Source organism: Poeciliopsis prolifica, unplaced genomic scaffold (assembly GCF_027474105.1).
Source record: "Poeciliopsis prolifica strain line A6 unplaced genomic scaffold, Auburn_PproV2 SCAFFOLD006, whole genome shotgun sequence".
NCBI lineage: Eukaryota > Metazoa > Chordata > Actinopteri > Cyprinodontiformes > Poeciliidae > Poeciliopsis > Poeciliopsis prolifica.
Genome location: NW_026562381.1, coordinates 9,715,983 through 9,740,351, shown reverse-complemented (window position 1 = coordinate 9,740,351; position 24,369 = coordinate 9,715,983). Strand labels below are relative to the sequence as shown.

Below are 24,369 nucleotides of genomic sequence, written 5' to 3'. Positions count from 1 at the left end.
CTGAAACAAAAGACCAAATATCAAAGAATTATTTAATACATATCAACATTCAGCTTTAACCTCACATGTAACAGGAATAGACAGCGTCTTTCACCTCCGCTCTTGCTTTCCACCTTTGGCTCAACCTTGGCAACTTCACCAGCGCTGTCAGCTGTTTTCACAGCTTCCTTCCACCGTTTATTCTTTAAATTCTCCTTCACAACATTCTGAAAGACAAATATGAAAATGAAAGCTCAGATTTGAGCCCTCCCAAAAAAAACAAAAACAAGAAACAAATCAGCTTTGTGGCATACCCTGAATTTAAACAGAGATATAAGTGACACGGCCTTTTTACAGCTCACCAGTGAAACGATTCAACATAAATAATAAAAGACCTTATATACATAAAAATGTCTCTGCTATTGGGCCCGACTATCTGTACTCATGCATTATTCAGCTTGTAATGTTCTGTATTGATGTGCATCGAGGAGCAGAGATCCTTTATTCAAAGGAGCAGGCTTTGTCGCGTGCGTGGTCCTGGCCTCACCTCCTGTTGCATGCTGTTGAATAAGGTAGCGTAGTCACGCTCTTTACTCATTAGCTGTGCATGGTTGCCATGCTCAACAATTTGCCCGTCCTTCATCAGGATGACATCATCACACTCGGGTAGATACTGAGAAAGAAACAAATAAAAAGGTAAAAGGGCTGCAGCTGTTTAGAGACATGTAAATCAGTCATAAAACAGGAAGACTTAAATTCTAATGGTTCATGGTTGCTTTAGTATGACTGGTAAAACGGGTTGTAAAAGAACATTTCAAAGCTACTAGGCCAGACTTTTCTATAAAATCAATGGCACTGACTTTAGATGCCATTCATCTTAAAAAGAACAACATGTCATGGTCAGTTTTTCTATTTCTCTTGCTGTTTTGTCACAAGTCGATATTTAATCAAGACAAAATCTGCTCATCGAAAAACAAACTTTCCCGCACGCATACGACTGACGACGTCACATAAGGCCAAAACTGATCAGTTGTTTTGTCACTGATTGTTTTTGTTTCCTGTATTAATTAAATTCTTTCTTCTAAATGTGCTGCTTAGTTTTATTCTGCAGGATTGCTGCAAAATGTATGTGCGAACACTTGAAGAATTTGGCAGCCATAATAAGTAAGTAAATGCTGTAAAATAAACAAAATACATACATTTTATTAATAAAGTAATCAAATATAAATAAATAAACTAAAATCTAGAGTTATTTAATACATGTTTGTGCACATAAATAGAAAGTTAGTGAAATGATGAAACAATAATTAAAATTTGATTCATTTGGGCTAAATTTTGTATTTTTTAAAGTTATTCCCTTCAGATTCAAAATCAATTTACCTTCAAAATCAATCCCTTCAGATTTTATTTAAACTGTCATTAAGTTTTATGAAACAGAAAAATGGTTCCTTAACCTGCATAGCAACACAACTATAGACTGTAGCAGGCTTAGCTCAGTCCACTGACTTTGAAAGTTGACGCTAAATTTTAAAATAATTTATAATGTGATGCAACACAGAAATACAGAACAGTTAAACATTAGATAGTTGATTAATTTTATATACATTTAACTTATGATAAAAGCTCATTTTAATCCATAATTTTCTTTATTTTATCAATTGAATTAATGCAATTCTTAATTATTTTACTTACCTAAATTATTAATTCATTAATGAACAGATTTACTATTGTATTTAAATGACCACATGTATAAATATTTACTTAAGGGATTCTTAAAGCATTGAATTGTGGCACTTTTTACCTTGAATGCAATAAAAACACATGGAAATAGGACTAGGATAGAGTAAGATGGCAACATTTCATCATCAAAGATGAATGGAGACAATTTTGTGTCACGCTTCAATAATTTACTTGTATTCTGATAAGATGCATTCAATGATTTTAAAGTTCCAGTCGAACATCGACTGCTGTGCCTGCTGAAAATGATCACCGGGTAGACAAAAAATTAGTCAAATCCTATCAGACTCCAGTCATTCACCTGGAGTCCAGCCTTTGAATTTACCATCATTTGAGTTAATGCCACAGGAAGGAGAAGGAGAAGAAAAAAAAAAAACATCGCTTGGCAGCCAGAAAGAGAGACTTCTGGCAAAAACTGCAGTAATAAAGGTTCAGACTGGCACTGTTCTGCCAAATCACATAACTAAAAATGGAAAACTGTACATCAGTTGTGTAGCGGATACGGACATTGATCTCAGACTTTTCTCTAAGTGTAATGGAAGACTGTACTATGTTACAAATATGCACTCAAGTTGACAGATGGTTCTGACCTGCAGCTGGTGTGTTACAAACAGAATCGTTTTCCCTTTGGCCGCCCCGCGAATGGCCCTGCTGAAGATGTGTGATCCCACGCAGGCATCGACTGCACTGAGTGGGTCGTCCAGGAGGAGTACGGGCCTCTCACTATAGAGAGCACGAGCCAGGCTCAACCTCTGCCGCTGCCCACCACTCAGGTTAGCGCCTTGTTCGCCAATCTGCATGAGAAATATCAAACTAAGCTGCATGTGATATTTAGTGAATAAAATACGAGGTGCCCTGTAAGTGAGAAAATACACAAACCTCAGTCATATCTCCATATGGGAGCTCAGCGAGATCTGGGAGAAGACAACATGCTTCCAGCACGGTATTGTATCTGTAGTGGAAACAAATGCAAAAAAATCCCTCAAATGGTACAAATTTAATCTTAGGATTTGTTTTATTGTAACTTAAAATGAGATTTTTACCTATCTGAGTCAAACTCATTTCCAAACAAAATGTTCTCCTTTAGAGAGTCGTTGAGGATCCAGGCATGCTGGGAAACGTAAGCGAAGCCACCGCTTGCAGCAACTCTACCTTCTACCAGAGTCATCTGTTGTACAAAAAAAGAAAAATAGAAGCAAAGAAAATAGTAAATGATAAATTTCCAGGTTTTTCTGGGATTATTGTGCTTATTAAAGAAAACCACTGAATCAAACCTGTCCAAGTAAAGCTGACAGAAGTGAGCTCTTCCCACTCCCGACACTTCCACAGATTCCAACCAGGGATCCCTTCAATTAGAAAACTTTAGATTAGGGTTTGTTGAGCTGCTGAAAAAATCTACAAATGCCCTGGGATTATTTGTAGAGTTACCGTTTTGACTCGCAGATTAATGCGGTGCAGGGTCTTGTGCAGCGGCGGCCGTATGCTCTGGGTGGAGGAGATGGTGCTTTGCGGGCTCTCCTGCTCCATGTTTGTGAGGAGACTTTGCTCATTGGGAGCATCTTGACTTGCCTTGTTGTTGTCCGTGGAAATGTAGAGGCTGAGTTTCTCCCTGCGCAGCACTCGCTGTATCCCACTGTGCTTCTTGGGAGGCGGATTTGATTTTCTAACAGGGGGCCTCGCCTTCTCCCAGGCCAGAGTGGCGTCCAGAAACTCTACTGTGTTGTTTGGATCCTCTGTTTTGGCTAAAATCATCTCTCTGTCCTCCATCATAAAGAGCCTCTGTGAGGTTAAGCAAAAGTAGAATTTATCGCAGTTTCACTTTTATGGTTGCCTTAAAGTTTTTTCACATGAGATTTATCATTATTTCTGTTACATACTGATGGACTTGCACACTGATCACTGCATTACAGAGCTTAGTGCTTTTAAGTACAGTCTGGCCTGTCATTAAGCTCTTCAGCACTTTATAATTCATGCTTTGGAGTGAATTTAGAAAGGAGCTTGGACTCTTTGATGCATCTTTGGCAGAAATGTCTGCTTACTTAACCCCAGCTGGCTCTGGGAAACCTCTCTCACCAACGTGTGACTTTCACCGTGTGTTGGGAAACATGATATCAAAGCATCAGTATGCGGGTCAGGTGGAAAGGTCTGTAGCAACAGGATCACCTTTTCACTTGTTCTAGGTAGAGGCCACTTGCTGATTCTCACACAATGTCAAAATTCTAAGTTTATTTTAGATTTTCATCCACAAAAAAGGCTTTTAAAACTTTCCACATTTTAAAATATCCCACAACATTTTAAAATGCAATTCTTATGGTTTTCTTTTAACAACGCCACTCTCATATAAAGACCTGATTTGTAGTTTGTAGTTAGTAATCCATGTTTTCTCTATCACTGGAAACACCTGTAAGGTCCAGATAGAGAATTGGAAATTTGTCATTCTACCAATACTCAATCCCTAATCCATCCCTGTGTCACACTATGTGACACAGGGATATAATACAAAATGAAGACATCGGCAGAAACCATAGGCTTCTGTGGTTAGTGCAGCAAGAGCAGGCACACCGCTTCAGTTTCTAGAGTCCATCTGATAGGAAACGTTTGCTTGGCAGAATAGGATGCAGATAAAAACATGTATAAAATGGCACACGACTGTGCTTGCATTAGAATCATTACATTGATTTGAAAAGGTTAGAGACCCCTTCAGAAGTCCCCCACACTTCTTATGCAATTCTTAAGCAGATAATTTATATCTGGAATTAAATAAAATGCTGTATAAGCATTCTGTTGGAGAATGAAATCATATTTGATCCACCAACAGAATCCTGTCTTGTCAACAGATTCTCCCACCTGAGCTGTGTCTGTAACTTAACTCTGATTTAAACTTCTCCATCACGTTATCTCTGATCTGTCTGGTGTGCTCCAGTAGTTATGCTTGATTCCTTTTAGATTAAAGGTTAGTCTACCATAATAAACCCCATACGCAGGCATCGTATATTTTCTTTAGACGTTTCTATCTTTCTCACCTGAAATCTACTGACAGCGACAGCCCCCTCCGACAGGGATCTCACAGCCAGAGGTGTGACTTTCAGGGCAAAGGTCATGGAGTTGAAAACAGCAACAACAGTGAAAGCCTTATGAACAACAGAAAAAAAAGTGACTTGCAACATCTTTTTCTCAGTTATGAAGCCAACACAACAAAGCAATTTGAATGGATTCATCAGGCATTGACAGAGATGCTGTTTAAAAACAGTTAAAAAACAAACCACGTGCAAAGCTGACAATGTACAGTTATGGTATGAATACCTCAGCTGCAGTGAGGTCATAGCCCAAGGCCATATGTAGGGTGAAAGTGCACACACTTGCTATCACAACGACTATAGGAGCCACTCCCACTGTGAGACTCTGGACAACCCCGGCTCTCTCCAGTATCCCCCTCTCTTCTGATCGCACTTCTGTGGAACAGACATGAAAAAGAGAGATGACTAAGAGGACAGAGAAAAAAACTAAGTAAAATAGGGGCTACCAAAGGGTCCGCCAATGAACATTTAATCAACAGCACCCCGAGAGTCACTAACCAGCACAACATGCATGGAAAAACAGATCCAAGAGGGACTACATGAACCTCTCTCTTGGAGGAGCTTAAAAACCTGCTGAGGCTTGATAACACTCCGGGCCTGAAGCCCAAAAACTGACCCCTTCCTCCATGTTTGTATCTACTGAATGCATACGCTGGCTGCTTTGTTACCCAGGCGCACTGGGCGCCAACACAGGAACAAAACGCTTCAGCATCTTAGGCTCCAGCAGTACAGTGTGTGAAATATGAGAATTCCCTCCTCCGACTCCTCCCAGAACATCTTATTTCCCGTTTGGATTCCCTTTAGATGAATTTCTGTGTGAGCAGTAGAGAATGAGTCACACACCCAGGCCAAAAACCCTGATCATCCATGTAATGGTGATACTAATTGAAAGGAATGGGTCTGTAACCCTTAAGGCTCATAGGTAATTAAACTGAATACCAATTATTTATCACTGTAATAGGTCACAGAACAGCAGTAAAACTGAGTCCCATTTGATTAATTTGGAGAACGATTAAAAAGGGAGGAAAAGATCTTTATCTGTAAACATACCACGACATGGAGAGAAAGACTGGGTAAAATTGTTTAAGAATAAAATCTCAGATTTTTTTTTTTTTAGACCAAACCCGATTTCCGATTTTAAAATTTTTTCCCCACTTTGTCCTTAAAGGTGTCCTAGTATCCTTCCTTGAACAGGTTACAATAGATCTATGGGCTGTACAGAACATGTTTATTACATGTTTTGTTCAAAAATATTCTTAGATGATGAGGTTTTAGTCTGCTCTTTGAGTTCCTTAGCAAAACATATTGGTCAAAGATAGAGGATAATTCCTGAGTGGGTTAAAATTGCTCTGAACTATGGAAAAAACAGAAGTGCGTTAGTGAAAAAAAAACAATCCAGATTTTCCAAACACCTACATAGAGGTAGAAAACATCTTAGAAAGACGCTGAGAAGCACTTAAAGTAAATCGGATTTGGGGTGATGGAGAAATTTCCTGTCATTTGCAGGTGACTAATATTAAAAATAAAGTGAAGAGAAACCCACAGAAGAACAAAGCAGCTCTGGATTCTTCAGGGAAGCACAAAAAACAGGAAACAGGCCCTTGCATGTAAACGCTGAGTCATGCAGGAAGTCAACGGGCACTCACTGTGAACGTTCTGCGAGAACGCGTCTTCCCAGCAGTACATCTTGATGAACTTTATGCAGCCCAGGATCTCGTTCATGAGCCTCACTCGGCGGTCAGTGACCGCCACGCACTTCCTGCGGAAATACGCTGTCAGCCTCGATGCGAGCATCTGTCCAGACGGCAATGGGGGGGAAAAAAAAACGATGACAGAATAAGTGGCAAGAGAGGAAATGAAAGCAGGCATACTTGTATTAGCTGAGCTGTGGGGCCTCTCTGGGATACCAGAGTGATAAACGCCCTTCACATGAACACCGAAGTCTTTGGCTGTGCCTGAGGTGTAATTGGTGTAATTTGACATTAACAGCTCAAAAGGTGATGGGAGATTTATGGTCACATAGTTATGATGCTATTAAGAGTGCTGGTGGGGTTCTTGAAAAGTCTGTAGAAACTATTGCAGAAAAGATATAGTCAGCAGCAGAGTTTGTTTTTTTCAGTCTTTTGAAATTTTCTCTTTGTTTCCCTTGAACTGTTTAACATTTTCTCACATTACAAGTAGAAATTTAAATATAATTCACAGGAATTTTATGTGACAGATCAACACAAAGTAGTCTATAAATTACTACTTTGTCACTCTATCAAATAGAACACCATTGTATTCCATGAAGTTTGAAGTTTAACACAAAACATGATTTTTGTAAGGGACTCTGATAGACGGTGACTGACACACAATGTCTGAACAAGAAATCATACCATAGTTGGGTAGAAGACAATGAAAATGGCTGATCCCAGCAGAGCTGTGGGGCCCAGGAAGTATGTAGTGTAAGAAAGGCCTAGTATTCCCACCAAGGGCCCTCCAGCCAGCAGACAGCCCACTGACACCGCTTCATACAGCCGCTGGCCATCACTGGAGCAGATATTGATCAGCTGGGCAGGGAAAGCAAAGACAATTCCTTGTGTTTATTGATTTAAGTTGTGTGACTAATTTCAGTCAATATTTCTCTAAAAATGTGAGACTGGTAAGTAAATGATCAGGATTGGTGTACTGGTCAACCATCTCAACCATCAAGATGTGACTCTATTCCCACAAATGCCACCTACCTCGCCTGGGGTGATGTCTTTAGTGTTGCGCAGGCGGAGGATCTTCTGGAAAGCAAACGTGAGTGCTGCCCCACGGAGGCGCGCAGCGGTGCGGTAGTTTACAGCCCACATGAGCGCCAGAGACCAGGAGCGCATCAGCTCCATGAGGAAGATCCCGACTACCAGAGCCAGGCCGTACTGCACGGAAATCTGGGAGCTCTGGGCATATTCCAGGAGAGCTCGGACCAGCAGAGCCTAAGTGTGGACAGAAACGGGGAGGGTAAATGTAGCAGCACAAAAAGAAAGACTTGAAAGAAAAACTGTATAGTTTAGAAAACATAAAGGGAAATAAGATGAGAAATAGAAGCTCCAAAGTAAAATAGTTAATTTAATACCAACTACTTTTAGGCTACATAGTCACAGAACAGACAAATGGGACCCGAATCTGATTTTTTTGTCCATATGCAACCCGTATTTTACTTTTTAACACATTTCCAGTTTACCTTCCATTAAATTTATCATTTAAAACATCAATGATGCCATGACACACTGTAACAAGCTCCTCTAGGGTTTTCGAAGTGAAATAGGTCCACAGAGTATGAGGTGTGTTTTCATTTCACACCAGATGCGCCTTGAGTGTTTTTCACCCAACAATTCAACCCTGAGGTGCTGGGTTTGATTCCAGGCCCGCTCTCAGCCCCCTGGAGTTTGTAGGAGCAGTCAAGTGATAATAGATCCGTTTTGTTAACCTTAGAATCAGGTGTCTGCTTTCTGCAGATACCTGTGTGAAGCGGCCTAGATAAAAATCAGCACCTCCAAATTCAAGACCATGGTATAAGGACAGAGTGTCCTTTCCGGGTCAGGTCCAAGAGTCTGGGGAGAGGGAAGCCTGGGTCTCCCTGCTTAAGCTCTGGTCCTTGTGACCCAACCCCAGATTAAGCAGAATAATGATGGATGGATCTATAAAGCCATAAAAAAACTAGCCCTATTCTCACCTGATTGAAGAACAGAACTACAATTAAAGTCCTAGTAGAGCTCAACAAACTCCACATGTCTAAATTTGTCAGGGACACTCAGAAAATCCTTTTCTGTCCAAAAAGTACAAACAACTGGTTAGCCTGCAGATGGTGTCTAATGCCTATTATAAAAACCATTGGCAACACCCAAAATGCTACAATGGAGCACTTTTCTAATGTAGTTAAAACATTTTTTTCTGCAATCCTTACTACCCTGCTCACAAAGATGTCTCTATAAATATGGATCCTCATTCAGCCTAGTGGCCAGAGGCTAAAAGAACTGGACTCAGTGTCATTTAACATTTATAACCCAGGGAACGCCATGGGTTACTGATTAGATGTGAACTAGAAATCTCTAGAAACTTTGGTCAACTAAAGAAAAGGAACATATAACATTTAAACAAATGTTTAAATATTCAGTATGATAATATAAGTCCTCTGTCAGGTATCACGCTTTGCTTGAATGTATTTACATTTAATTTAAAGACCTTCTGCATAACTTTAGAAGTGGGTGCAAATAAATGTGGCCAGTGATGCATATAAAATCCAGGACCACTTAAATTTCTTTCTCACATCTTAAACTACAGGAAAAACTCCACACAATGCTGTTGTGTGATCATGTGCAGCAAATAGTTTAGAAAGCAATGGCAGAGAAATGCATCACTGACCAAAAACTGAATCCAGTTAATGCTATTAAATGTTGGCAGCACTGATGAAACAAGGCAAACATACCACAGCATTAAAAATAAACTGCTTAGGGTAAAGAGGAACAATGCAAGAGAATTTAGATAAGAAGTAAATTTGAACTTGAAACAAGGTTTGAAGTTATTTCAAATATCTGATATAGAAAGCCGAGAAATATGCACCTATTTTCTCTGAGGGTAAATAGGCAAAAAAAGAGAAAAAAGTACATATTAATTTGAGTTTCTCCATCACCATCAAAGGCTTTGTTTTGCTTTAAAATAGCAAGTCTAGCAAGAAAGTGAATGAAGAGATTTAAAGTACAAATAAGGACCGCTCAGGTGAGGGTTTATTCTCAAAGGAACATGAACAGAAAGAGAATTTGTATGGTACTCACAGGTCCAACGAAGCCTGCTACCATTGTGAGGAGGAGAGAGAAGATCGCCACCAGCATCCGGGTTTGGCAGAACCTCCAGAAAACTCTTTTCAGCGATGCCCCCTCTCGTCCACGCATTTTCAGCTCATTATGCCACAAAAACTCGAGTCTGAAATAAAAATAAAAAAAAGAGAAAGATTCATTGCTATTGCCACATTAAAGCATGCAAGTTTGGCCTTTAGAGAGGTCAAGATCATATTGAGTAAATGAGAGTATTCTATATATTGCTCTTTTGTCTTAAATTATGTACAGGCATAATGGCAAGAATCCCCCAGAGGGGATAAACAACCTGGCAGGCAGTAATTCTATATAAAAATCACAAGAGACAAGCAGCTAGTGGTGATAATAAAAAAGGTGACCTATAATATAGAATCATGAATGATGCATCACATAATTAGCCTAAGAAAGGTAGGTAACATGTTAAAGATGCTCTAAAGTACCTCAATGGCTGCAGAATGTGGCTTGAAGTAGATAAATATCTTGTTGGCCAAATGCTTCACAGCTAATGAGTCTATAAAGCAGCAACGGAGCAGCTGCAGAAAGTAATTTATGCCCCAAACGACTTTATTAAAAACGTATCAGAGATAGACAGAGCATTAAGCCAGCTACACGTTCACGATGCCTGATAATTACTATTCTAAGTCAAATGGTGCTGAATGTAGGAAATTACAATTAAACAGCAGCCAAAAGCAGTACACACCCAGCTTGAATTAGCTAAAATGAGTGTGTGAGAGACAATTAGAGATGCAATGCCTCATACTCTATTAAAAATAGGCAGAAATGTCATCTGCAGGAAGAAATATTGAGAATCTAGTTTAGCTCAATTTTAACATATGAGTGATTAAAAAGTTTCTGAAAGAACACAAAAACTTTTAAATAATAAGACAAAAATCAAAACCTACTGTAATACTTTGAAAAAATACATGACAAAATATGATTTAGAGTGCCACACTGTTTAAACATGCTCCCATCTTGGCACAGAGCGAAACAAAAAGTAAAATAACAAGACATTTTTCCAGTGTTATAAGTGGGAACATTTTTAAAAAAGTACAAAGGAATTATTGACTTCAAAACAAGCTCATATATTTAGCTGAAAAGTTACTTGTTAATTAATTTTGTCTTATTTCAAGCGTCCCAAGATATTTGCACCAAAAACTAGACAGAAATACTTCATAAAATTTTGTGTTTTTGGATGATGTTTTGAAACGTCTTCAGGGAAATCTTGGGCTACTGTTTCCAACCTCAGAATGATTTGATGTTCTCAACAAATTCATTCCTGACCTGTCTGGTCTGTTCACTTTTGTTCATGATGATGTTTTGTTAAAGACCAAACCTCTTCATTGGCCAAAATTGGGTGCACAAAGACTTGATTACAAAACCAGAAAATACACAGATGTTTTTAATTCAATCTCTGAATCACTGAAGTATTTCTGAATACAGGAAACAGCACACATTGTGCTGACAACGTGTGCTCCGAAAGCGGGACTGTTTGCTTTTTAAGCAGGAATGAAATGTTCCTAGCAGCCACCAGCAAGATGGCAAGCATTGCTGATGTTTCAAGAAAATGTTGGCTGGGACATCGCGATAAAGGTTTGCACCTCACCGAGCACCAACAAGTGTCAACTCTCCCAGGGTTTGCTTTCTTTTTTTCCTCCAAATTTTCTATCATTTCTGCAAAGATTGCATAACCATTCCCGCTATGTATGACATAACATAAAGCATACAAAAACAGCAGAGAGGCAGCATAGTGGTTCACAAATGCTTCTTTAGAGTAGTCATAGAAGAGGAAGAAATGCACCACCAGACACTGAACCACAATCTTGCTGCAGAGCAAGTCACGCAGTTGTCACCAGATTCAGGAGAACTTCCTTAAAAGTTCTCCTGAATCTCTATTGCCAAGTCATGCATGGAGATGTGACAGCGCAAGAGCAATGAAGAAAAGGCATTTCGTTTTCAGTGAGGGTCTAAATGCCCTCTAATGCGCTTATTTCTAGTCTTGATGGTTCATTCAGTAAATTTAAGCATCACAATTTCTTAAGCCGTGCTTTGGCAGCCAAACAGAGACAGTCAGTGACAGCTAATTATAGTGACAGTCAGGGAGTCTGAGACTCAGGTGGAGGAGTGACATAAGCACACAAGTCAGGCAACAACTCTCACTGTAATCTCTAATCCCTGCTATAGTTAGACGCCCCATCCCGACCCCAACACAGTGTTCCTGCATCAGTGTAAAGGAGAGACAGGCTGATCACCACTAAGGTCTCATGGAGCAGACTCTCACAAACAACAACAAACAGTACAGCACCTCAAGTTGCGAGTTAAAGGTGGCCATCTTTCCCAGAAGAATTTTAAGCTAAGGATGATGTGTAAATAATTTATAAGGCCTACCTTCATACTTTGTTTTATGTTTTATTGTCTAAAATAATTGGAAAAAGGTTGATAATATTTCAACAATTTCTGGTCCAGACAAACGTTTCTACATTCTGTTGGGATATTATGTGTTCGAACGACACAAACTAGTGTTCATTATTTTTTCTCTTGCTAATTTTTCTTTTTCCCCTTTTTCCAGGCTAAGATGACAGAATGAGCACTCAAAGTAGAAAAATCCCAGTAGGTTTGGGCCTTTTGGGAAATATCGCAAATATTGAGGTTAAAGTCTGAAACTAAATTAGATGGCATCAGACCTTGTAGTACTTTCTTTAGCAAAAGAAAACTGAACATTTTTCACATTTTTTCAGTTCCATCTATTCAAAGTCGCCAGTATTTCAGGAATGATCTGTCTTTTTACACCTCTGGTCGCTTTCAAGAGGACAATCTCACCTTTGAGAGTTGACCCCTGATTCTTCATGGCATGACAATCCCCACACATCATCTAAAGACAAGCTGGACTGCTTGTAGGCCTTCAGTGCCAGAGGGGAGAGCCATTGCAGAGTCATAAAAGAGAAGAGGCCGGCGTTATCAACTGGGTGCTGATGCCTGGAATAGAGCAGAAGATGTGGAAATTTGTGAGAGCCCTAAAAGTGCAGAGCTGACACAGATGTTATGTTATTTCTCATGGAAAAGGTGACTTTGATGGCCAGAGTCAGAAATGGGAGAACCCTGCCAGCAGTGTTTGGACAGCAATTTGCACATTCTTCACAGAAATCTGAGAAAGCAGTGAAAAACAGCAGGGCAGGAGGGGTTTATCAGGTGAGACATGCTCAAACATGGTGCTGTGTGTCACCGAGGGATAAGTTCCCATGCCTTATCAGGGCCTCCTGCTACACCCCAACAGTCAGCAGAAAACTACTGAGTGAAGTGCACACACCATGTATGTCACATGGTATCATATGTATGACACCATCTATGTCACATGGTGTCATACATGGTGCCATACAGAGAAGCATTGACATTAAATGTTTGAACTTAGTGTTCTTTCTCTTAAATCCACAGGATCAAAAGTTTAAAGCTTCCCTATCAATATTTGGTTTGATCAATCAATGAATCAATGAATCAATCAATCAATCAATCAGTCCATTATATTTATTTGTATAGCACGTTTCAGCCACAAGGCAGTTCAAAGTAGTTTACATTCTAAGATCACAAAATGAAAAGTCATAAAAACAATAGACAGTAACAAACTATACATTTTGCCATCATCAAAATAATCATAACGTGGGGATTTAAATCCCATGAAAAAGCTTTATTTCTTTAAAAGCTTTGTTCTAGCCACCAGCAGTCAGCATTATACTGGAGGTCAAGACTTAAAAAGCTTAATGTTAGCTGCTTTATGCATTCCAAATCCAGGCTGCTGGTGTGTTTGGATTCATTGTCCTGTTGGAACGCAGTTCTGTCATATTTAAACCCACAAAGCTGATACTTCATAGTAATATTGACAAATTTAGAGACAGTCTTCCATTTCCACAATCCCAGTGCATGATGCTGCCACCAGCATAGCTGGCTGTTGTTAGAGTTTTCTATAGTTTGAAGGCTTTCCTTTGACTTTACCAAACACTGTACTTGCTATTGAGGAACAAATTAGTTCAGTTTTAGCTTCTCTGACCTTAAAACCTTCTCCATAAAGTATTGGGCTTGTCTAAGCAGGCAGTTTTTATACATTAGTGAAAACCGAAGGAGTTTTAAACTGGAACAAAGCCTGTCGCAATAGCAATAAATCTTCTAATCGCAAGACAAATTAAAATTAGCTCTATAATTTCTGTTCTAATAATTAAATTTTTTTTGGGAAGGGCAATTATGTTTACCAGGACTTTATAATCCATTTCATTTATGCTTACAGTTGTGTGTGGTTCTTATTTCTGCTTTATGTATTGTTTTTGTTGCTTTGTTTATTTGTTAATTAGTTTGGATATTAAGAATATCCAAAATAATTATTTACAAAATTCAAATGTGTTATTCATTAAGAGGGCAAGCTTGCATTCTCATGCCATTATAATTATTATATTGCTTGAAAATGCTCTCACAACAGCATTGTTATTGTTTATCACAATAATTTCTTGTAAAATTTGAAAATAAAATCATATAGTAAATCTTGTAATTGTAACAAGCCTAACTGAAACTTCCTTCTTGGTTTTTATGTTTTCAGCCCCTGTTGATGCAGAAGTTATTCCCTGGAAACTGTTACAGTGATGTTTAAATATCTTTCAGTTTATGACTGAAAGATATTTCATTGTTTCTTTGATTGTTTCTGGATATTATAACCAGTCCTATTCAGTCTGAGCTTCATAATTTGGGTGAAACTGTCAAAATTCAGGCAGTATTCAGTGTTCCAGCAGAACAGTAAGCCCAGCTTTTGCACAGTCCTGACCTCAAATATTCAGAGAATTTGGGGGACTATGCTTCAAAGCTGGGTCACTGCCAGGTCATAAAGCAATTTCAAGAAATTGCAGCGATTCTGCCAAGAAGGTTGGTCAAATTGGTGGTTCAAAATATGCCAGAAGCTTTGCAGCCCAACATTAATGTGAAATTGATGCTCATGATTCATGTATGTGCATTTCAGTTTCAGTCTTCTGTCGCTTACATTAAAAGAAAAAATATTAAATAAATGACTGACTTGTGTGTTATCCTGAAGGGCTTTAAAAGCTGCAGGCTTTTGCGGTAGCGGCCTCGTCTCTTCGGCCCCCTCTCTGGTGAAGTTTCGCTCTCGTCCTCCTCATCCAGGTGGGGCAGCGGCTGTGGAGAGGACAGCGAAAGGCCTTCCACCCGGCCGGCTGCATCCAGGGCATCAGGGAACATGGCAGGACCTCTGCAGATTTTAAAAAAAGAAGACTGACTAAAAAAAAATCAATCAAGTGTTTTATATCAGCTACTGACATAAAAAAGATTTTAGTCAATTTTAAAAACTGACTGCGCTTGGATCATGGCATGAGCTTTGTGTGTAGAATGACAAGTTTTTATTAAAATTCTTCAATATGTCAACATTTATACGCTACATGCCATGGAGCAAACAGTAATTGATATGTGTAAGCTGGAAACTCTGAAACTCATAATCAAATTTGCATTACTTTTACAAAAATTGAAAGGTATTTAGTGAAAATAACAATATTGAAAAACTTCTCATCATCTTTTAAGCATGAAATGTTATGTTCGCTTCAGAAGACAGTTACAATAAGGGTGCAAATCAAATATATTAAGAGGAATGTGATGATTAATAATCTTTGAAATAACTCCAGTTGCAGCTTAAATGCTTTAAGACAAAACAAAAAACGTACAAATCTGACTTGCCGTAAGAAATCTTTTGAGAATCTTTAGGATGTACAGACACAAACTGTGATGATGTGGTCCAACTCTCTCATCATTGATTGTGCAAGCTTATACTACAGCAATAATGCCAAAGTGCTTCTATGCCAAATGAAAAACCCAGCTTTAAAAGATTTGTTTTGCCTGTAGACATTTTAACATATGATGAGCTGAAAGCTGTGAAAGCTTCACAGAAATGCACACATCTAACAGACTGATGTGTTTTCTAACAGGCAACAGGTTATCTTGGTCTGAAATGCTATGGTATGCGCTTTTTTTTTTTTAATCACTCCTAAGCTGACATTTTCAGCCAAACTCTCAGTGGGAATAGATAAAACACTTGTTCTGTCTTCCTTTAACCCTAAGAGCTATTACAGAAGAGCAGTGTTTTGCTGAATCACCCTCTGCGATGCAGATAGTCTTTTTTAAAAAACAGCACCTTGCTCACAGGTCAGCACCTCTCTCTGGCATACAGCGCTTATCTATTTAAAAACGGCTTGCCAGCCGCTGCGAGTGCTCAGAAGCAGGTGTCTGAGCTGTGCCAGCGCGTCCCGTACACCGTCACTGATCCCTTCTGTAGCAAAGCTCCATTACAAGGTCAGCTGGGCCTGCCGTGGGCCACAATACTGTCCTGGGAAAGCAGTCGGCGAGGAGATTCAATACTGACAGTCAACTGGGGCAAAACAGAAACTGATACCAGAAGTAGTGTTGGGAAATATGCAGAAATACAGTCACTGTTGATGCAGCAAGAACAAAACTTAAGAGGTTAGGGGAAAGCACAAATCCACAGCTTTTGTGTATGAGGTTTCTCTAATGGTTGTGACTCAGAGCGGCGACGACTTGATGTTAAAGTTTGCTTTCATGCGTTGCTCAACAGTGTTTTAAACAGAGCAAATAATCTAAAAGACGATCTTACCTGTTAGCCAAGTTTGGCCATAAACCAGACAGTGCAGGTTCCTCAGGTTCAAGATACCGGACTATCTTGACTACTGTCTTGTGAACAGTGTGCCAAAACAAACATTGAAAAACCGACGGGGAGAAACACTTAAGAATGTTGTACAGAATTCCTACATGGTAAGAATGTTAGTTGGGTTAATTTAGTTGTCTGATCTGATCTTTCTTATGTTTTTATATGTTGACTTTAAGCAGTCAGGCGTTTAAAGTTTTTCTGATTAAATGTTGCTTTTTGCAAGTTTTTGAAGTTTGGCTGCGTCTGTCCAGCATCACTTTAAGCAAAAATATTTCTGTTCCATTGAGTAATCAACGTGCCTATGCATATACACAGAAGATTTATCAAACAACCAATTTTAAAGGGTATCTAGTATATCCGTTTCCATTTCTATAACTTCAACTAAGGATGGGACATGTTCTATTTTAAGGACAAGAGTATGATTTCAAAAACACTTCAATTTTTTCATTGCACCTCTGGAGTTTAAAGTTCTTCAACGAAAGCACTGGAATGTTTGGATACAGTTCAAGTGTCACTGCAAATTTTTGCAAGTCAACACAGAAAAATTGGAATAGCACTCTTATACCTTATCCTAGTTGTAATAATATTCATAATTTTGGCAACAGGAATAATTGTTTATTTTTAGTTTTATTGACGTTTTAGTTTAGCACCACTGTATTTTTACTCAACTGAAGAACCACACAACATGAGAGAAAGACAACACTGAAAACAGTTTGACAGGTAGAAGTAGCATTTAGATGGAAAACAGTGACATTCAAAAGACTGTTAGCTGAAAACACAACACAGATACTCAGCCAAAGAAGCAGGTATTTCCAAGGACTTATGTCAGGTCCTGGCTGGATTGTGTTCAGCAAAAAAAAAAAAAAAAGTATTTTCTATACTGTTTACCTTAGAAGTACACACTGAACACAGAGTTCCTGTACTGTCTGGAAACAACTAGAAAGCTCTTAATCTGAAATATGCCTTTGTTTTCTCCATTTCAGGCCTATCCGTCTTTCCATCCATCCAATAAAACTGATTTAATGGGTGTAATTATACATCCATTAAAATGACTTGATATGCATCCATTTAAATAACTTGCTTGTCCATCCATCTATTCATCCATCCATCCATTAAAACTGCTTGTCCATCTATCCATTCAACCTGTTGCTTCATTATATTAAGTACAATAAACTTATATTAAGTTATTTTATTGACACTGGGCCAGGCAAAATGCACTAAAAACTCTAGAAACTTTAAACATGAAACTGTGTAGAAACCGTGTCAACAGTCTTCAGCCCTGTCATGATCAGGTATAATAACCAAGGCACTCAAAAAGTCCAACTTAAAGGCTCCAGAGATCACTTCATCAACACTTTTACAACGAGCTCTTTATGGAATAAAGTCGAGAAATTACAACTGGCATCGTTGTTTGGAGTGCTGTACATTTCCACTTGTTATCACTTACGTTTAGTTCCGCCAGTCGCGGGTCGCTTTGGTAGAAGTTCAGATGTGAAGCGTGCTTAAAATCAAGAAAAGCAGCGGAGGAAGATGATCATGACGCCTCCTCTGTTAGCTTTTCAAACTTTTCCGACGGCGTGCGGACACATCTCCCTTCACAGCCGCCGCGGGTCCTCAGATGAAAACACTGGCTCTGAACATGGCAAACTTTCCGCCTCACGTGTATGTAGTGCGTGCTGCTTCCTCCCAGCGGTGTCCACGGCTCTGCTCCTCCGTCACATAACGACCTCAGGCGGTCACACAGCCCGGCAGGGGGAGAGGAAATCCCGGCTTCACTCTGATGTAACAGCGGCTCCGCCAACCGGTAACTCTGCTGAGCGGTCACCCCTGGTAACGGAAAGGAAAACAATGGGCGGAGCAGAGAACGTGACAGGGAATCTGATTGGTTACTCCCTGACGTCGTTAAGGAAAACAATAGATGTGATTGGCTATCCTCTGAATTAACGGGTATTTGTGTGTCTAGGAAGAGCAGACGAAATGAAAAGGACAACACTTTGCATAAACCCTTTGGTTTTATAGTTGTTTTTTTTTCTTTGAAAACTCATTAAATGCAAATATTGAAAAAAGCTACAAGTACTGAATAAATTAATCATCCAAGCAAATTTGAAAAATGCTTTAGAAGTAATGCTTCAACGCATTTGTTTGAACATGAAGGATTTAGACCAAGTAGAGTTTCGAGTATTCTTTCAAAGTTCAGGGAATTTTTGCTGATATCACTTGATTCCACACATGCACACGACCCCCAACACACACACGCACGCACACGCACACACACACACACGCAATAAACTCCCGTTGACTTCAAATTATTGTATTTAGAAAATCTGAATTGCTCTCAAAAATCAAATTAACACTGTGGGAGAACAATACACCGTTTTGAATAGCGTTTGTACACAGTAATCACACTCTCAACCAAATGTTATTATTAACAATAAAGCATGCATGCATGCATGCATAAATAAATAAATAGATAAATAAAATAATAAATAAATAAAATTTGACAGATCTTAAAAGTAGGAAGGGCTGACTTTAAAATCATAACTGAATGTTTTTAAAGGTTACAAATTTTACTCGACTGCTGTTTTGTTCTTACTTATCTAAAATCAGATAACTTGTATGTGTTTTAAAAACAGAGAAGCATATTTGTGCTTTCCAAAGGTGGTTAGATGATAAAACAATATTCCAATCTTTGAACATTTCTCAAAGAACTGAATGAAGTACACTATTCATGCCGGTGGTATCTGCTTTATGCAGAGGAATTTTCATCTGCAGCAGATGGAGAGCGTTCACAGACACTCTTCATCCACTTACACTGAGGTTGCCCTATTTTACTTACAAGACTGTAGATCTGAAAAACTGCAGCGACGTCTAAAAACATGCTATTGCAACAAAAGCAAAAGAAGGCTCTACAAAATATTCACCAACAAAGGTTAAATAGACACTGTGTGCATTCAAAACAGTTTCAGATTTTTATTGACTTAATTTTTAAAGAAACTTTCCTTACACATAACCTTGCTTTAAAACTTCTGTAGAACATTATCCTTGATCCCTCTGGCGTCTCATTGGTCTTCATAGAGCTGTTTGTTTTCTGCTGTTTTCTAACAAACATCTGAAGCCTTCACTGAACAGCCAAACAGACATATTACCAGTTAACAGAATTAAGATGTTTGTTGTTTCTATGGTGCTGTACACAAACTCAAAAAGCAGTGTTTTGGGCACATAGTTAAAATTCATACCATAAATTGAGGATTACATTAACAATTGTTAGACATATCCTGTCTAAGGACAGGATATGTCAAAAAACATTTCAAGGCTCAAAACAAAAAAAGGAATCAGCGACTCCAAAGCCTGCAGAGAGCCTTTTGATGTTCAAGACACATTCAAATATTAAACAATATAAATACACTGTTTCTGACAGGGCAACTTTCCTCACTGTGCTTTGTTAACTACTCCTTCCCAGGAACTACTTCTTTTAAATAATATTTAAATACCCTGGCATTTTCATTCATGGAAGTTTTCAAGAAGCTGTGCAAAGAAAAAAATATATACTTTTTTATTCTTGGAAGGATGAAAGTATAGAATTTTTTTCTCTTCTGTTGCCCAGTCATATACAGCAGCTACCTCTTAAGTAAATACCTACCAGTAGTAGGAACTTCTCAGACAGCAGACTGAGAAGTTCCTACTGAGGGAATAGGTGTGTTGGTCAGATAATCTATTAACATTAAAAAGAACATGACGCCTTACTGGTGATGAGATTGGAAATAGAATATGTCTAGCAGTTTTTAATGGCCATGTCTGGACTGCACTGGATACAGTAACCATAGACCCTGATGAGTCCATCTGGAGAATGGACAATAACATCTTCCAGGAAGCTGCATTGACCTGACATTGTAATTGCCTACTTTACATGACGATATCTTCCATAAACATTTTAGAGTATTCATACGGCTGCTGTAATTTAAAGGCATCTCACATTAATAATAAATGTACAGGCAGGGGTTTTACCACATGGACACAGCATACATTGACTGAATAAGTACTGGACCTATAAGTTCAGGATCCAGGAAAGTACACTGGAAAAACTGGAAAAGCATGTTAAAAATGTAAGGAATCATGAAGGAAAGTACATTGTATGATTCAGTAAGTATCTTATAAGAGCTGTGAAAGTATTTGAAAGGACCATGTATGTTTCAGGAAGGTCATCCATATGAGGAAAGCATCCTGCACTATCCAGGAAAATACCTGAATGTTCTGAAAAGGTTCCCTATAAGTTCCATATGAGTGTGTTTAAGATCTAAGAAAGTACACTGAATGTAGAAAGCAAACGTGCTAAACAAAAAGTTGGCTCCACTATTTGCAAAAGTGGTCCCACCATTGTTGAATCACAAGAAGGATGAAAATGTTGACTTAACCTTGAACTGAAGGGGGCCAAATATATTCTCTGCTCATAAACACATCAAACAATTCACCCCTTATATATGAAGATGTTTATTCAGTGAGCACAGAAGGTCATCAGGCCCAAAACTTTTGATATTTTAAAGAAATTTTATAATGCAATTTGTATTGAGACCTTTGTTTGTACATAAAATAAATAATCTACTTCTTCTGCAAATGATTCTCTACGTTTATCCTCACATTTGCCTGAAATTGACACAGGGAAAAAAGTGAAACTTTCTTTTTCTCAACAAAGAGTCCAATTAATTTAAAGCTGTCAGACCAAATATCAAAGAGTGAGAAAAAAAAGTACATATGTCATTGAGGGTGCCCTTTTGTTCCATCTGTGAGGAAAAAGGACCAAGTTACACATATTAAAATTTGTGTAACATAAACCGTTTTTAGATTTTCATCCTTCAACATCTTTAAGGTGTAATGTGGCAAACTTGCTACCAGCTGTCCCTGCATGACCAGCAAAAAAAAGCAATAGTTGGAATTGCGAAGAAAACCATCGATAGAGTCTCACTTTACTGAGCTGGGAAATTTGCAGAACTTCTGCAATCAATGCTCTGAATGCAGTCTGTGTTATCAACCCCCTGAGACACTTAAGATAAAAGCTAAGCCACGGTTCAGGCGAGAGCACAGCACAAGTCCCTCTATTTCTGCTTTTCTGCCTCTGCTTCATGATTTAGGGGAGAACTGGGCTGTGGCTGATGGATATGTTCGATGAATGAAGGGTACTGAATCTTTTATAAGTGGATTTAAGGTGTATAACATTTTTCTATCTAAGTCTAGGAGCTACTGAAAGTTATTAAACTTTCTCTTCTAATATGGCCTTTCCGTTCAGGGCAACCATCTACAAATGGGAATGTCCCATTTTTTAATCATTGCTGTAAGTCTGATGTTTTTGGCAATGACAAGGTAATTGTGAATGCAAAATTTAAGAAGAAGTAAAATTTTTTTAACAGCATTTGAAAAGAGAGTAGAGAGTCTTTTTCCTTACGATACTATCATGTTCTGAGTAGATAAATACATAAGACAGCTTGATTTGTTGAGCTGCCGATATGCATTAATATTAAAACTCACGTTCTATAATGCAGCACTGCACATTTCAATTACTCGACCTTGGTGTGTTTACGTTGTGCAGCTGGTGCAAGCGTTGCCATCTTAGGTGCAAGGAAGCATATATTTAATTAGGGAGGGATTTCACTGTTTCAATCCACAAGGTGATGGTTGGGAAAACATTTTTCTTATACTCTGTATGTATCACCTGTTCAGAGACTTCTTTCCCTCAATGATTTAATTTTTTTTTTCCCTATGAATGCATAATTTCCGAGTTACTGAGTTTAATTGTGTGTAGTTGGAAGTGCTGGTGGATTTTGCGAAACATCTGGTGGTAACTTTAGAAGTAGCTTGCAAGGTCAGTGAAGGTTCAGAGTGAAAGCTCTCTGCATGTCATTGTTGATTTTTTGCTTAAATGTGTACATGAGATCCTGAGCAAGCTGACTAAAGACTGACAGAAAAGCTAGGGACTTTTAATGACAACAAACAAAGCTCTAGTTGAAATAAATTTGCAAAATTTCTGAAAATGCTAAAGTAGCTCAATCTTAACGGAAAGCAATCAGTATTTTTGCATAGTGGTAAGAGACAGATATATGCAAATTATGCAATAGTAGCAGCATTTGCCTGGTTTTTCAGGATTTTTGAATGTGCGCTTAGATGAAAAGTTGCATTTGAAACAGTTAATAGTAGACTTCTTCAATTAGTCAAAGGTTTTAGTTGGTCAAACACTGAGAGTTTGCAACATCTGGCTTAGAGACAATAGTACTTCAACCAAATAAATTGCCATCTAGTCAAGGAAAGTGGTATGATGCTTGAAGGCTCTTTGGCTGATTCAAGACCAGGAAGACTCAAGAGACTTCTCTTGATTTCAAAAATCTTGAAGAAGAAAGTTTGGCTATCGGTTGGTGACCTTAAGACATTTGCATTTTTCTGCTGGACAGTGATAAATTAAAAATAAATGCAATATCCATTTGCAACAATGTGACATGAGCTTAAAGAGACAATACATTTCTTCAAATGGGGCAGAAACAAACAATTCTGCAAAGATGAATGGGCCAAAATTCCTCCACAATAATATAAAAGAGTTATTGACATTTCTTCTAACCAATGGATGCACAACTACTCATTTGGCCAATTAGTTTTTCACATAAAGTCAGTTTGGATTGTGTTGTTTTCATTTATTTAGATAATCTTTGTCAGACACTAAAAGTTAGAACTTAATGGTGACAGAAAGAAAAATAGAAAAACAAGCTTTGATATTACTTGTTTCAAACATCCTGAAATGTTCCTTAAAGTTTGTCTGGCAGGCAGTTGAATGGAAAGTACATTTAGTTGGAGCACTGGTTAATGCAAGACAAAGCAAAGCTAATATTGAGAAAAGGCAGATGGGAAGCAGTTCTGCAGGTGGTTGTAAAACAAAATGTTAGAGAAACTCAAATATTTGAAGTTGTTTGAAACGTAAAAGGCCACTAGACAGGCGCACTGACAAGATTCACATGTTACCTGGCAACTCTAAATGTCTGTAGCAACCATAAAAAAATCAAATAAAGCAGCTTATAGTTCTGAAAGAAAAAAATCAGCACAAATGGCTATAAATAAAACCACTGGAAGAGGGTCTTTCATCTCTTTCATAAAAGAGATCACACTGAAAAAAGAACCTAAAATGAACATGTTAATGAATATACTGACGATATCATACGGCTACTGATATTTCAGTCAAAGGGGCCGACCTGAACATTCAGCAGAACTTTAATGGAGGTTCTTATTGTAAAAATAGCTCAGTTTAAAATTGTCTGGGTCTCTGTGCTTTTCATGAAGACAGAAATAGAAACAATGTGCTCTGTAAAGTCTTTGCTCAAATTTATGATGCACATTTGGAGGGGATTGTTACTTACAAATTAGGAGTAAGAGATTTATTACTGTCTTCCTAGTCAGGGTCTCACATAGGCTAAGAAAAGACCTTAATCCAGAACCATTAACAATAAAAATTATGAAAAAAAATCCATGTTATTTCAAAGTTCTGCGGGATGTCTCACATGGTGCCACGGCATTATTACAAAGTTTTGATAGTTACCTCTGTGGACAAGAAAAGGTCAGAGAGCATGATTTACTGCTGCAGTTGAATCAAGTCATGAGAAATATCAGTGAATAAAAACAAATTGTTCCCGTTATCATCACTAGAGTCAGACTCAGAGAGAGAAAAAGGGGAAGGAGGAAGAGGAAAAGGAAACGGCTGTGAAAGTATTTCAGGCTGGTCAGAAGAGGACAGTCGGTTGTCTCTTGCAGCAGTAGTCACTTTGCACAAATTTCCCAGAAAATGTCAGATAGTTTAATTTTTGCCAAAGGTCGTTTTTGATTGTGAAAGTGGCAAATCGGCTTCCAGGGAGCGTCAAACTTCACATCCACTGGCACTGATTAAAGGTTCACAACAAAGAATGTCTTACCATTCCCTCACGGGACGGGTTCATGTTCACAATCGCTGATGATGCCAGAGCCAGAATGAAGCCCAATTATTTAACATATAACTGTTGAAGAATCAAAA

General features: G+C 38.4%; 1 protein-coding gene across 1 annotated transcript in view; it reads right to left on the bottom strand.

Moving 5' to 3' along the window:
- LOC129360544 (ATP-binding cassette sub-family C member 5-like) overlaps positions 1-18,156 on the bottom strand; it is a 31,361-nt gene extending 13,205 nt beyond the window's left edge. The window contains exons 1-16 of the mRNA XM_055030853.1: positions 17,779-18,156; positions 14,676-14,867; positions 12,446-12,601; positions 9,590-9,737; positions 7,517-7,750; positions 7,169-7,342; positions 6,440-6,587; positions 5,020-5,168; positions 4,740-4,847; positions 3,145-3,495; positions 2,991-3,062; positions 2,760-2,884; positions 2,596-2,668; positions 2,307-2,510; positions 527-652; positions 95-206 (exon numbers count right to left, since the gene is read on the bottom strand). Of these exons, the coding sequence (XP_054886828.1) occupies positions 95-206; positions 527-652; positions 2,307-2,510; positions 2,596-2,668; positions 2,760-2,884; positions 2,991-3,062; positions 3,145-3,495; positions 4,740-4,847; positions 5,020-5,168; positions 6,440-6,587; positions 7,169-7,342; positions 7,517-7,750; positions 9,590-9,737; positions 12,446-12,601; positions 14,676-14,857 (2,362 nt within the window). The 5' untranslated portion in view covers positions 14,858-14,867; positions 17,779-18,156. The remainder of the gene's footprint in view (positions 1-94; positions 207-526; positions 653-2,306; positions 2,511-2,595; positions 2,669-2,759; positions 2,885-2,990; positions 3,063-3,144; positions 3,496-4,739; positions 4,848-5,019; positions 5,169-6,439; positions 6,588-7,168; positions 7,343-7,516; positions 7,751-9,589; positions 9,738-12,445; positions 12,602-14,675; positions 14,868-17,778) is intronic.
- Positions 18,157-24,369: the final 6,213 nt, after the last annotated feature.